The 13,056-nt window shown below is 26.0% G+C and overlaps 1 protein-coding gene across 2 annotated transcripts in view; it reads right to left on the bottom strand.

Moving 5' to 3' along the window:
- Nucleotides 1-2,427: 2,427 nt before the first annotated feature.
- LOC129969214 (bicaudal D-related protein homolog) overlaps nt 2,428-13,056 on the bottom strand; it is a 143,768-nt gene continuing 133,139 nt past the window's right edge. For both annotated transcript variants that reach the window (XM_056083667.1, XM_056083668.1), the window contains exons 4-11: nt 12,387-12,533; nt 11,346-11,513; nt 10,401-10,484; nt 9,424-9,639; nt 8,654-8,779; nt 7,565-7,701; nt 5,432-5,552; nt 2,428-4,209 (exon numbers count right to left, since the gene is read on the bottom strand). In XM_056083667.1, the coding sequence (XP_055939642.1) occupies nt 4,063-4,209; nt 5,432-5,552; nt 7,565-7,701; nt 8,654-8,779; nt 9,424-9,639; nt 10,401-10,484; nt 11,346-11,513; nt 12,387-12,533 (1,146 nt within the window). In that variant the 3' untranslated portion in view covers nt 2,428-4,062. The remainder of the gene's footprint in view (nt 4,210-5,431; nt 5,553-7,564; nt 7,702-8,653; nt 8,780-9,423; nt 9,640-10,400; nt 10,485-11,345; nt 11,514-12,386; nt 12,534-13,056) is intronic.

Here is a 13,056-nt window from a genome sequence, read left to right as displayed (position 1 = left end):
GGTACTAGATATTATTTAAATTTTTCTCTGAGATAGTAACTGCTAGCATTAAAAAAATAGTTCAAGAACTTTCCTTTCAATTCCAAGTAAATTTGCAACTTGCTTTGATTTTTTTTTATGTGTGTTTAGTGTAGTTTTGATTAATACTAATTTATGCAAGTTTTGTTGACTTTTGAAAGTGGCACTGAATCAATTTGCCTGGCATCCCCTGTGCCATTATTCCACACTTCTGTTGATTATTTTGTTTATGAAAAAAAATTCATTATACAGTGGCAATAACAGGGAGATTTTAAAATCAGTGATAACATTGTAAAAGAGAGGATCATATTTAGGTTTATAATAATAATAATCCTTTGTACTTTTAAAGCAAGTTATATATTTGGATAGAAATTAATTTTAAACATTAATTGATATTTCAATATAATTATTTAAAATGAAATTCTCTGTCTAACTTTTAAATGCAGCGATTTTTTTTTTTCTTCCATTTGATACTCATAGTTTTATACTGATTGTGAACTTCAGTTGTTGGAAAAAATTACCAAACAGGAGTAGATTACCTAATTTTAAATTTTATTTGCTGAAATTGAAGTTCAATCATACCAAAAGGAGAAAGTTGGAAATGATTGTTTTTAAAATTTATTCTTAGCAATAGATTTTAATATTATTACTTTAGATATGTCTACATTCGTAAACTGATTTTGAAAAATCAATCAAAAATTATCTGAACTTCTGAATTGTTAATCTGACAAATACCATTTGAAGAACATTATTATTTTATGAAAAAAAAAATTTAATATTACAGATCTACAGCCTGTGATATAACAACAATAATATTAATACAATTTTTGCATTTTAAAAGAAACCTAATAAGTTGAGGATAAAATTTAGAGACAAAGATGCACGTTTCCTCAAGGTATTTGCAAGGTTGATATATATATTAAAATGTAGATTATATTTTTAGAGAACATTATTGTTTTAATTGTTTAATAATTAAAACTTATTTTGGCATTTTCTATCACACACTTATAAAATAAAGAGGTTGAGAGATTTTCATTTTACATGTATAAGTTTATTTTTTACTTACAAAAAGTAATGCACTTATTATTATATTCCATTGTATCACGGATTATAATACCGTTTTTTCGGTATTTACTAGAAATTTTTTTAAATGTCTCCAATATATGTTCAGGGATTGCCAACATAGCAAAATAGTATACTTTTATGTCTCCCTAACGGGCGAAATTAGACTGTGAATACAAAGTTGCATTGTACAATTAAAAGAAGTGATAAAATACCGTTTGGCAATGGATTGTAAAACCTTCTATGCTTTTGTGCATGCATTAAGATGGGTTTAATTTGACAAAATAGGGGTGACAGGAAAGAAGAAAGGAGGACATTTTAACAATGAAGATCTTGGTTTTATGAGATGTAAACATTACAGATAATCAGTAATACAGAAGGAAAAAAGATACTAATGCACAATAAAATATTTCAGAGCGATTTTTATTTAATATAAGGGACATAAACATTAAATTATGAAGAATAAATGAAAATTTTCTATTCTTAAAATTTAGTAATTACTTTTTTACAAAATAATAATCTTTTTTATATTACAATGCTATTAAATTTTTTTAGGACTATTTTAATTTCTGCTTCTTGGTCACAATATTTAATGATATTATGTAAAATTTTCTTCATATCATTCTTGAAAGCTTTTTTATCACTTTTGGCTACACATATTAATACGAAATTTTATGCTGTAAATAAAGTGCTGTCAGAAATAACACAACACTCACATACACATGAAAAAAAAGTGAACTAAAAAGTATCTAATGGGAAATCAAGGTCAAAGGTGAATACCGGAAATGCTAAAAAAACTGGCAAATAAACCAAAGAAACACCTTTTTCTTTGTTTTTCTAAAATTTCTACTACTGGTATTTAAAGTTTGGTCCGATTTTGCAACTCTTAATTATAATTTATTATCATTTAGATCAAGGTAAAATTTTTGTGATACAATTCAAAGGAATTGGGATTTTATTTTGTTTTGCTTTTCTTTTCATTCATGCCAAAAAGAAACCACAATTTGATTCACTAAAATGCTTTTGATTCTGCAAATATTTTTTTGTTTTGTTTTCACTTATTAACAATAGGGTAGTACTGTCTTTGTTATGAAAGTATTTATCCCCTGAAAGGAGATGAAAGTTTGTATTTTTTTTTTTAAATGCATATAGTGTACTGAAGAATATATGGAGTAATAACTAAAGAGTGAAGCAATTTCATAGTCTAACAACCATTTTCTTTCAGACTAATGTGATTTAAAGTGCAAATATTTTATGCATCTGAAAATAATATGTGTGCACCCATATAACATGTGGTAAAAAAAAAGTATTTTACACTTGTCAAAAAAAATGATCTAATAAACTAAATAAATAACATGCTTATAATTTATTAGCAACAAAATTACAACACATCATCTTACAACCTTTTGGAATGCTTTCAGCTCTGTGGGCCTGGACATATGAGATCCTTAGACTTGATAGGTGTTGTATAAAATTACATTTGATAGAACAGAATACAACAACATACAAAAACAAGCATTTTGATCTCCAAAAAGGGGAAAAGCGATTGACTTTTCCACAAATTGAAGGGATAAGGCAAGGATAGTTTTATAATTAAAACCAAGATTGTCCAAGTTTTAAAAAGTATAATTACATTTTATTGAATCATACCTTTTCTTAAATCTAAAAAATATAGGTTTAAAGCACAGAGTTAAAAGTAAAATAGTACATGAGATCACATATTCTTGCTTTGACAATTTAATACTTCATTTACAATCTTTTACTGTAAAATTAAAGTAAAACGATATGTTTGAAATTAAAAGCAACTATTTTATGTCTTCCTTTGAAAAATAAAAAAGTTCACCTCTTCATTAACAATAAGGAGTTATGACTGAACCATCTCTAGAATACCAAAACTATAATTTTTGAAGTGGCAGCATATTAACCTTGAGAGCAAAGATTTTTCTTGCATTAGCAAAGAGATTAAATTGATTTACAATCGTTTAGATATTACTGAATTGATTTCTTTGATATTTGTTACACAGATATGAACGAAAATTTAGATTGCTTTTAAAGAAAATTGAATAATGTACAATTTGATAAGTGATAGTAGAAAGGCTTCTAATCATTTCAGTTTTAAATTGGATTAAGATAAATGCCTATTCCTATAATTTCTTGTGTTATCAAAAGGATTTTTTCTCCTGTTTAAGTAGTGACCGTTTTTTACCAACTTCATTTTTTTAAATGTCTTATTGCTAGTCACCATAAGAAAAGGCACATGTTAATATATTTTGTAAAACATTACTTTTATTTTATTGTTAATGCTTAGAAAAGGAGCAACCAAGTCAGCAGAAAAAAAAAAAGACATATATACTGTTGCCTTGGTATCAGAAAAACATTTCAAATGAATTATAAATACAATGCAACAATTAAAAAAGATAGAAAACAATGAGATGATTCAGTGCATATCCAAATTGTACTGATCTAAGTAAAACAAGAATATCCTTTCTGCAACAAATACAGCATTGTCAATTTAATAAAAAAAATAATAAACATATTTTTGCATCTTGATTGTTAACAAACCATTCAGCACCAAAGGCATATACAACCATTAAGTCATCAAATATACAGTTCAGTAAAAAGAGCTTTTCTTAAATAAATTAAAGTAACTTACTAACTACAACATTTAACAACACATGCCATATTTACATACTTAAGGCATAACAACTTTCAACTTTCCCAACAGCTCACATACTAAGCTGCTGATGGTCAATAATATTGGTCCCTGGTATTTGAAAGAATTTTAAAAAACTTCATTTGCTGCATAAAATGGACAGCTAAAATCAATATCAATGAGAGTAACTCTGCATTATACAAAAATACAACTTCGATTTTCAAAGTTTCTATTGATCTAACAAGTAGGTATCACGATTTTTTAAACTTTCAAGTTTACTGAATAGTTTTGAAAGAGAAAAAGAACAGTATTGTGAAGAGTCGACTCCATCACCTGAAAAGTTTGAACAGTTTTCCTTTTGAATCAACAGAACGTTTGAGTTTCTGATTATGTCGGCTTGGTCGACGTTCTTCCTGCTGCTCATAGTTTTTCAGTTTCTTTTTCATCTGTTCATCTAACAGAGCTTGCATATCCAACTGAAATTTACATAACATACAATAATCAACAATCAAATGTAATTTAAATTAGCATCACAATTGTTGCATATGAAATTTTACTATTAAATTAGGCATACTAAAAGAAATCATATAGAAGAATAGGCACAAAAACCTGTATGCTTGCTAAATGAAAGTTTTAATTAAACCAATCAAAATCAACTAATGTAGAATAAAGTAGTACAATGACATTGTGATAGATAGCAAACTGCATTAGCTTATATATTAACTAATGGACATGGGTGATTGGCAATGGATTTGTATTTGATTTTTGACAGTATTTTCAAGATCATCATGAAACATGCCTTTCTGACATACGGAATTGACAAAGGCAGATTTTGGCTCAATAATCGCAATCTACTTTATATGCTCATCAGTCTTTTTTATAGCTGTCTTAACTAGTGAACAAGACCTTTATAGCAATTTCTTAGGAAGAACTGAAACAGATATAACATCTGACATAATATTTTTTTTTAAACTAATATTGTTACAAATAATGCTGATTAACAAATTGCCTTTCTGTAACATTATGCACATATTATTTAATATAGTTTCAATTTATAAAATATCTCCATTAATTTATTTTTGATTCTTATATTGCAAGTGAGCATATGTCAATTCTGCTTGTAGATGACAAGAATGCAACTTTTAAAGTTAAATGTACAACTTTTAAAGTTAAAATTCCAAAGCAAATATAGCATTTGTATACATAGCTTAAATTTTTAGTTAACTCACTTTTTCATTCTTTTTCGTTTTTTTAAAAATGTTAACAATATTATTTTGTAATTTTGTTTTCAGTTTCATTTATCAATGAAATTTTTTTGACGAATGATACAACTGCTATGAAATTTATCATTCTACAATAATGGATAAAATATAAATATTGCACACAAATTAATGATTCATATACCTGCAAGTGAAATAATTTAACTTTACTACAAGTGGAACTATTTTTTTAGCATAAATTGAAGAAAATGTATATCAGAAATAATCTTGTAAGTCTTTTATACACAATTCAAAATATACATAAAAATTTGTTAATAAAGCAGTATATTTTGCTTTTGATTTGTTTTATACAAGAGTTAAAGAGGTAATATTAGTTTATAAATTAAAAAAAACAAATAAAAACTAGTATCATTTCTAACTTAATATCCAAGGAATATTTTGCATCCTATTTTAGAAATAACAGTTAATAACTAATTACCTGCCACTGATCCAGTTGCTGTGATAGCTCAACTTTCTGTTGAACAGCTTCCATTAATTGGCTATTGATATGCATCAACTCTATACGAGTCTTAGCAAGCTCTATTTCAACTGCATTCTTCCTGCAATACAAATTACAAATTAATACTCAATTCTTCTACTGCATTAATACATTTTTTTCATTATACAAGTTAATAAAGAATCAAAATATGTATTAATCCTTCCAGAGTGTAGAAGAGATTCCCTATAATGAATATTCAATATATTTTTGGAAATTTTCTTATATCTTAAAAACATGCTTCAATAAGCCTTAAAATTTCATATCCCCTAAATAAGTGTTTGGCACCAAATTACAATTGTCTCGATAATACATATAGAACTTAACAAAATATGAATTTAGTAATTCCAATGCTTTTCTAGATTAAAAATTAATTTGTTTGATACTTATATACAAATTAAAAGCAAAATTTATTGAAATTTAAGTTTACAAATTATATATATTTAAAGTCATGATAATTAATTTATGGATTATGCATAATCATACACAAGATGGGGGGGGAGATAAACACTGCTTCAATGTTTTAAATATCTAAAACAATCTATTTGAATTATAAAAATTGGTGGGGAAAAAAGGGAGGGGGAGTAGTTTTATATAATAGAAAACAATAAGTTTTGAAAGCCAAAAAATTTGATTTAATTTGCATACATAAATTTTCCTGATAATAAAACGTTTCCTGTGTGCTCATTAGATAATATATAGAATTTTGACACCATATACACTCCCCCCCCCAACAAAGAAAAAAAATTGCACCATTCATAAAGCCACAATAAAAATATAAATCGATTTGCATTTTAAGGAGAATACAACAATTACAGAGGGAAACAATTGATATGTAAAGAAGTAATATGAAGCTGCTATTATTTAAACCCTTTAATACCTTTAAATAGAATTTACAAAGCTTGAGTAAAATGTTTTGCAATTAAATATTTTATTTACAAATAAATTAAACCTATCAAATAGAACAATTTTCTAATAATATTTCTGTATAATAATTATTGTGAAATATTTATTCAAGCCATTGTATGATGCACAAGGCAAAGGCAATAATTACATGCATGAGCATACATTTCTCTTCTATATAAAAGTGTATTTTGATACACAATTCTTATCTTATTCAATAATCATTTCTATAAATTATTTTCTTAAAAAATATTTCTGAATTCTGTAATAAAACATTGAAGTTCAGGTGGTAATTTTATTTTTTTATCCAAGATCATCAGTTTTAGTACTATTTATTTTCAGAATGTTTTCAGTTTAATTCATGACAGATTCCTCAACATTTACGGCATTCATATGACAAACCCATAATTTCTAATCACAGCATAATAAATTGATTTTAAAGAATTTGGAAATGAAACCTTTTTTTGAACAAAAACTGTTTTAAAAGTAATTTTAAAAAATATTGTAATCATGTATAAAAGTATATGATTTTAAAATATTAGAGATCTAAATAGCTTCTAAAAACAATCAAAGAAGTATTAGAATTGTCTAACTGATACACATGAAAATGAAAAAATTCACAGAAATTAAATTATACTATTCAAATTAATTTTATTTTACAAAGAGAAAAATGCTATTTCCTTATCCTGAATAGCATAAGATTCCTCACAACAATGCTACAGTATTTTCAATGTTTCATGGCACTGAGGAGATATTCAATATATTTTGTACAAATGAGAATCATGCATTTATTTAAAATGATAAATTTAGTATTTTAAGTAATTTGAAAATTATTTTCATGCAATTGATATGCAAGGCAAATAAAATATCAGATGCAATATAAACCTTTTTGTTTTATAGAAAAATTTTAAGCAATGATTTTCAGTTTTCCTTTAGAATGTACTGCTCATGAAGATTAATTTTTATAATTTCAACATAAATTTCATCTAAAAGATTTGTATGAAATCTAATTTTTTTCCTTTAAAGGTACTACTTTCCTACTTTTATTAATGGTAAGTTAATAAAATTTGTGATATTACAAATGCTCATATATGAAGGAAGAAATAAAAACAAAGAACAAATTTAATACAAAAAAAAACAAACTATTTGACCATAGATAGAAGATTTACAAACCTTGCCACTGCTTGGTCTCGCATGGTCCATGCTTTCTTTACAATTTCATCTTTGGCCCAAGCACTACTATCTACATCATGTCGTAGATGATCCCTCTCTTCTCGCAAGGCAGCAAGTTCAGTATCTTGAATAGTTAACTATAAAACAAAAATACCACTCTTATTTATATTTTTTTAAAAATTGGGAATTAATATTGAAATAATTTGGAAAAATGTAATTCATTCTCAAAGTATTTACTAAACAGTTAAATTTTACTATGGTAGCACATTATACTTTATTTTTATATCTTATATTTTGCCAAAAGATAAAGCCCTTCAGCAATAATACAGTAAAACAATTTATCAAATAGTTAAATTTCAAGATAAATAATATACTCAATACTTAAAATGTGAATTCCAATAAACTTAATACTTTTAATAAAAATATCAGTTGTTCTTAAAAAGATAAAAAAATAATAATAAACTGAAATACAAACTAAAGACTTTTTTTTTTTGTGATCGATTCTGTTTAGCAGACACTATTTCTATACATTAAATAATCGACTTTAGTTTGAATTTATATCAGTAATATGTTTAGAGCCTCAGGAAGTAAGTAACTTTTATTTTAAGAATGGTTTCTGTGCATAGGATACTTGTTTATTTGTATCGGCCCTGTTTATTTTCAGATTACGCAAAGTATTCCAAGATAATGTGTTTACTTGAGGATTTTCAGGCTATACCAAACCTGAAAATCATACACAAGTAAAAAATTGTCAACATATTTGCATTTCTGGGTTAGTCAGGGATTTTCAAATTGTCCAAGATTACCAATGCCAAATAGCCAATTACCAATCTGGAAATTAACAATCATTTGTATTTTTTGTCATTATTTATGTGGCAGTTGTAAAAATACATTAATACTGCATACTGACTTTTAGCATCTAAATATATCAGTTTCTTTTAAATATGTTCAGACTATTTAACACATATAAAGATATACCACATGCCTTTTTTTCATACTGTTATCTCTTATGAATTATTAAAAACAGAATTATCTAATGTACAAACAGCAGATATATCTGGATAAGATTCAACATATTAATAAACCGACCTTAGTGCTTATCTTTGCAATTTCCTCATTTTTCTCTTTCAGGCAATCTGTTTTTTCTTGTAGTTCTTTCTGGAGCCTTTCCAAGCTAGCAGTGCTTTCAGCAACAGATTGGCATGCAAGACAAGGCTGGGAAGAAATATGCATGTAAGTAATTAAAAAATATATACAATGAAATTTTCATAAAAGAAAAGAGAACAATCAGTTTATTAGGGAGGGCGTAATAAATAGGCTGAACAAGCAATAACCTAGGGACCCCACAACATCAGAAGATTCCAATGACTTGATGCTATTTTTTTTTTTTATCATTTACATATAGAGATGATTTATATTTTTTATCAGAAAAGAAAAAGTCGGTACAAGAATAGAAAAATTTTAATATTTAATCATTTATTCAATTTTTTATTTTAATTAATGTGTTTGGTTTTTATTTCTTGTAAATTTGAAATTTAAAAAAAATCAGCAATTTAATTGCAATTTTGATTTTTGTAAAATTAATTAAACTCTATTAACTAATGTATCCTTTATTTGTAATATCAGATTTTATTTAATATTCGCCTGTTCATTTGTTTGTTTTCTTAATTCAAAAACAGTAAGTACAAGAATGATAAAATTTGAATATTTTATCCTTATTTCAGTATTTAATTAATTTGCTTGTTTTTCATCTTTGATCTTAGCCTATTAAAGCTTATATAAACTTTTTCTAAAGCTTATGTTAGAAAGACAGCAACCATATCAATTCAACATTATGTAAATTATTTTTCTGTCATTACCATGTCAGGTCCTTGGGCAAGCAAATCTTCAATAAGACTTCTGAAGTCCTGAAGAAGATTAGAGAACATTCCCACTCGCACTTGCTGTGCTTGCAGTTCTTCTGGGGTGGTGGAGGAAATACCACTGTCTACAGATACATTGTCACGTCTGCGACGTAATTCAAGGCACAACCTCCGTAACTGGTGGTAAATATCTATCACTTCTTGAGCTAAATGCTGGGGAAAATAAAACAGCTATATAGAAAATATATAAATTTTAAAACCTTCAAAAATTGATTTAAAAAAAAAACAGTCTTTAATGCCTTAGAGAACAATCCGTTTTGAAAAATTAGCTCCTAGTTTATGAAAATTGAAATGACTTTCAAAGATAAAATTTAATAATAGTTATGAATTCAGTTTTACTTAGAATGATGATAGCCAGTAATATATCAATTTGTATATCAGATCAACAATAATATACTAACTTGCTTTCTCTACAAAGTAATACTTTTAGATTCATGTTGACACATTTAGCAGATAAAAAAGTTATGTTTACAAGTATAACAAAAAATAATCTTACATAGTTATAATGCAACAATAGAACCACCTAAAATTTTACAATTGATATTTAAATTTTTTTCCCTTCAAATTATTAAATAAAGGACAAGGTAAAAGAATTAGTTATTGCACTAGTCTAGTTATTATACTATATACTACCAAAATTATGAGATTTTAATCACAATAAATTTCAAATAATAAGATTATAAAATTAGACAATTAGGATGAATTGGAACAAAATTCACATTTTGAGTTATAACTATCCATATTATTTGTTATTAAAAATATTTAAATTAACATTTAAAAGTAACATTTTAAAATTGATGAAATTAAAATGTTTAACTTTAGATTTATTAAAACTAGCAGAAATTTGAAGAGAGCATTCATAAGACATTCATATGATTGAACAATTCCAAAGTGTACAGAACTGTTTTTTATACCTTCATGTTTTCATCTCCTTCAGGAAAGAGTCCAGTGAAAGGCAAGACTAGATCATCACATTCAATGTCATCATCATGATGATTCTGGGGAAATATTCTTCCATTATTTTTTCATACCATTAGTATCTTCAGTTTACAGTCTTTATTTCATTAAAATAAACTTTAAAAAACACAAACAGAATTAGCAATATAATTTCTTTTAGACAATGGAAGTTGATCCAATTTATATATGCAGAATTTAACTTAAACATACACAAAATTTTAGATAATACAGATAATATTTGGAATATTGATATTATACAAAACTTTTGGAAAATAAAAGACTAAAATTTCACTTTCATTCCCTAATGTTTAGTATTTTATCAACAGAATTAGTGTAAAATAAAAATAACCATTATGTTACCCTGTTATACCATTACCCTGTTATAAATTTCATGTTCAAGCCAAATAAATCATATTCAACTTAGGTTTGGTTTAAAAATTAGATAAGAATAAATTTCAAATCTTTTCATAAGTGTAGTATTATTTAATATTCTTGTCTACCTTGAGTGGAGCAGATTAGCAAAGCCCACTCTTGGCTAAGATAGAATCACAAAATCAATTCTAGTATTTGGAGTTACTCATTGGCAACATATATAGCAATTGTTAGAAAATCAATCATTATTTCATAAATTTTATTTTTATGATTTATAAATTCTTAGATTATACATATTATTATGATCAATTGCTTGGCAGAACATGCAATAGCCTAATGATAAGCCAATTTCTGATATTTTAAGCATTTATATTATATATCAGATAATGTTACAAAGGTTTACAAATATAAAATATTTATTAAATAATGCTTAACATTGATTTTATCCATTTAAATCATGGTTCTTAAGTAATTCAAGCTCAAAAATAAATTCTTCAGCAAAAAAGTACATAAAACTCTAATTTAGATACCTGTACACGTGATGCATCATCTTCCATGGACGAAGGTGCAGACATTTCAATTTCATCTAATAAAGAGGAATTTCCATTTGGACTTCTCCTTAGGATTAGATCCAATTTTGCTTGAAGTTGAGAATTAGTTTGTCTCAAATCTTCTAGATCTTGCTGTTGACTGCGGATCTGAAACAAGAAATTGTATTTGATATACCTCAATTATTAAAATTACTAAATTCCATAGAAGTAAACTCAAATAAAATCCAAGAGAGACTAAGTTTATTAGCCAAAGAAAAAAAGGAATTCTGATTTTTTTTCGTTTATCTTACGGAATCTGCACAAAAAGTTACACTTGAAAGGCTGAGAAATGAACTTTCTTTGTGCATCTCAAAGGCTATGTACTTTTATTAAATAACTTTAACTGTTATCATTATTCACATTAAAATAGCAAACCCAATATAGATATAAGACTTGAATTTAAGTATCTGTGCTGGATTTAGAACTATTATATAACAAATTCTACAGAAGAGAAATCCTTGCTTTTGTGAAATTATTTCACATGGAATGAGATTTTGCATCATTTTACAACATTTTTTTATTTAAAGAAAGTCTGTGTTTGTTTTAAAATTGCTAAAATCAATTTCTGATATTCTCTGTTATATTTTAATAAAATTTTTACTTTATCCGATTAACAAAAAAAAATCTGTTTCAGTTACAGATAAGAACAAATAGAATAAAGGTACTAATGAAAAAGAGCTAATTAACTTATAATATCAATCTCTTTGATAATGTGTGTTATTGTCAAATATTTTGCTTCGTATTCAAAATACAATAAAATATGCAGATAAACAGGATATGCACAAGTTGAAGTTTATCAAATATAAATAGATACATTTATATAGCCTGATTTTTTGTTTCTTTTTTTTTTTCTGAAGACACCACTTTTGGAAGATTAAATTTATGCATGGCTGGAAAAAAAATATGTTTGAAATTTCTTTTTAGGGATTTTACAAAGTTAAGATACGCAAGACAGAAAGTAAATTAAGAATTAAAAATTACCTTCTGTTCTTGTTCTCTGTTTTGCTTTTGAAGTAGGATGATCCTATCTCCAGATTCTTCAAGAGACAAATTCAAGTTTTCTCTTTCATCTGTAAGAGCATGAATCCTTTGCCCAAGATCAGCTTTTCGACCTTCAAGGACATTAATCTAAAAAAAGTAAAATATTTTTCATGAATACACAAAGATATAAGTATATAGGGAATTGAAATTTTAACAATTTAAAAAAACATGATTGTAGTACTACATCTGCTAAGTATCCTTCTAATAAATGGCAAATTGATAAACTAGAGTTATTGCTACCAAATAATATAATTGAAAAAAAAAAGGAGGGGAAATTTAATAGAAAATTAAACTTGAAAATATTTATAAAAAACTTTAAATGAGAAATTGAAGATACTTTTAAATTTCATGAATACTTTTATTACATTGACAATTTTGTCTTCTAAATATGCAATCAATTGGTCTGTATATAATACAAAAATTAATTTAACATGGTGCTTAAATATCCATGCCTGATACGCTGTTACACAAACATGCCAAAGTTTTTGGAATAATATTATACTGTGTAATTAATTTGGGATGTAAATTTATTCAATTTTATATACAAGTAAGAGTGAATAAAAGATGTTGGCTTATAGATATGTATCAAATACTATATTTATATGTATAT

This window comes from Argiope bruennichi, chromosome 5, assembly GCF_947563725.1.
Source record: "Argiope bruennichi chromosome 5, qqArgBrue1.1, whole genome shotgun sequence".
Classification (NCBI taxonomy): Eukaryota; Metazoa; Arthropoda; class Arachnida; order Araneae; family Araneidae; genus Argiope; species Argiope bruennichi.
This window is presented reverse-complemented; position numbering and strand designations above follow the sequence as displayed.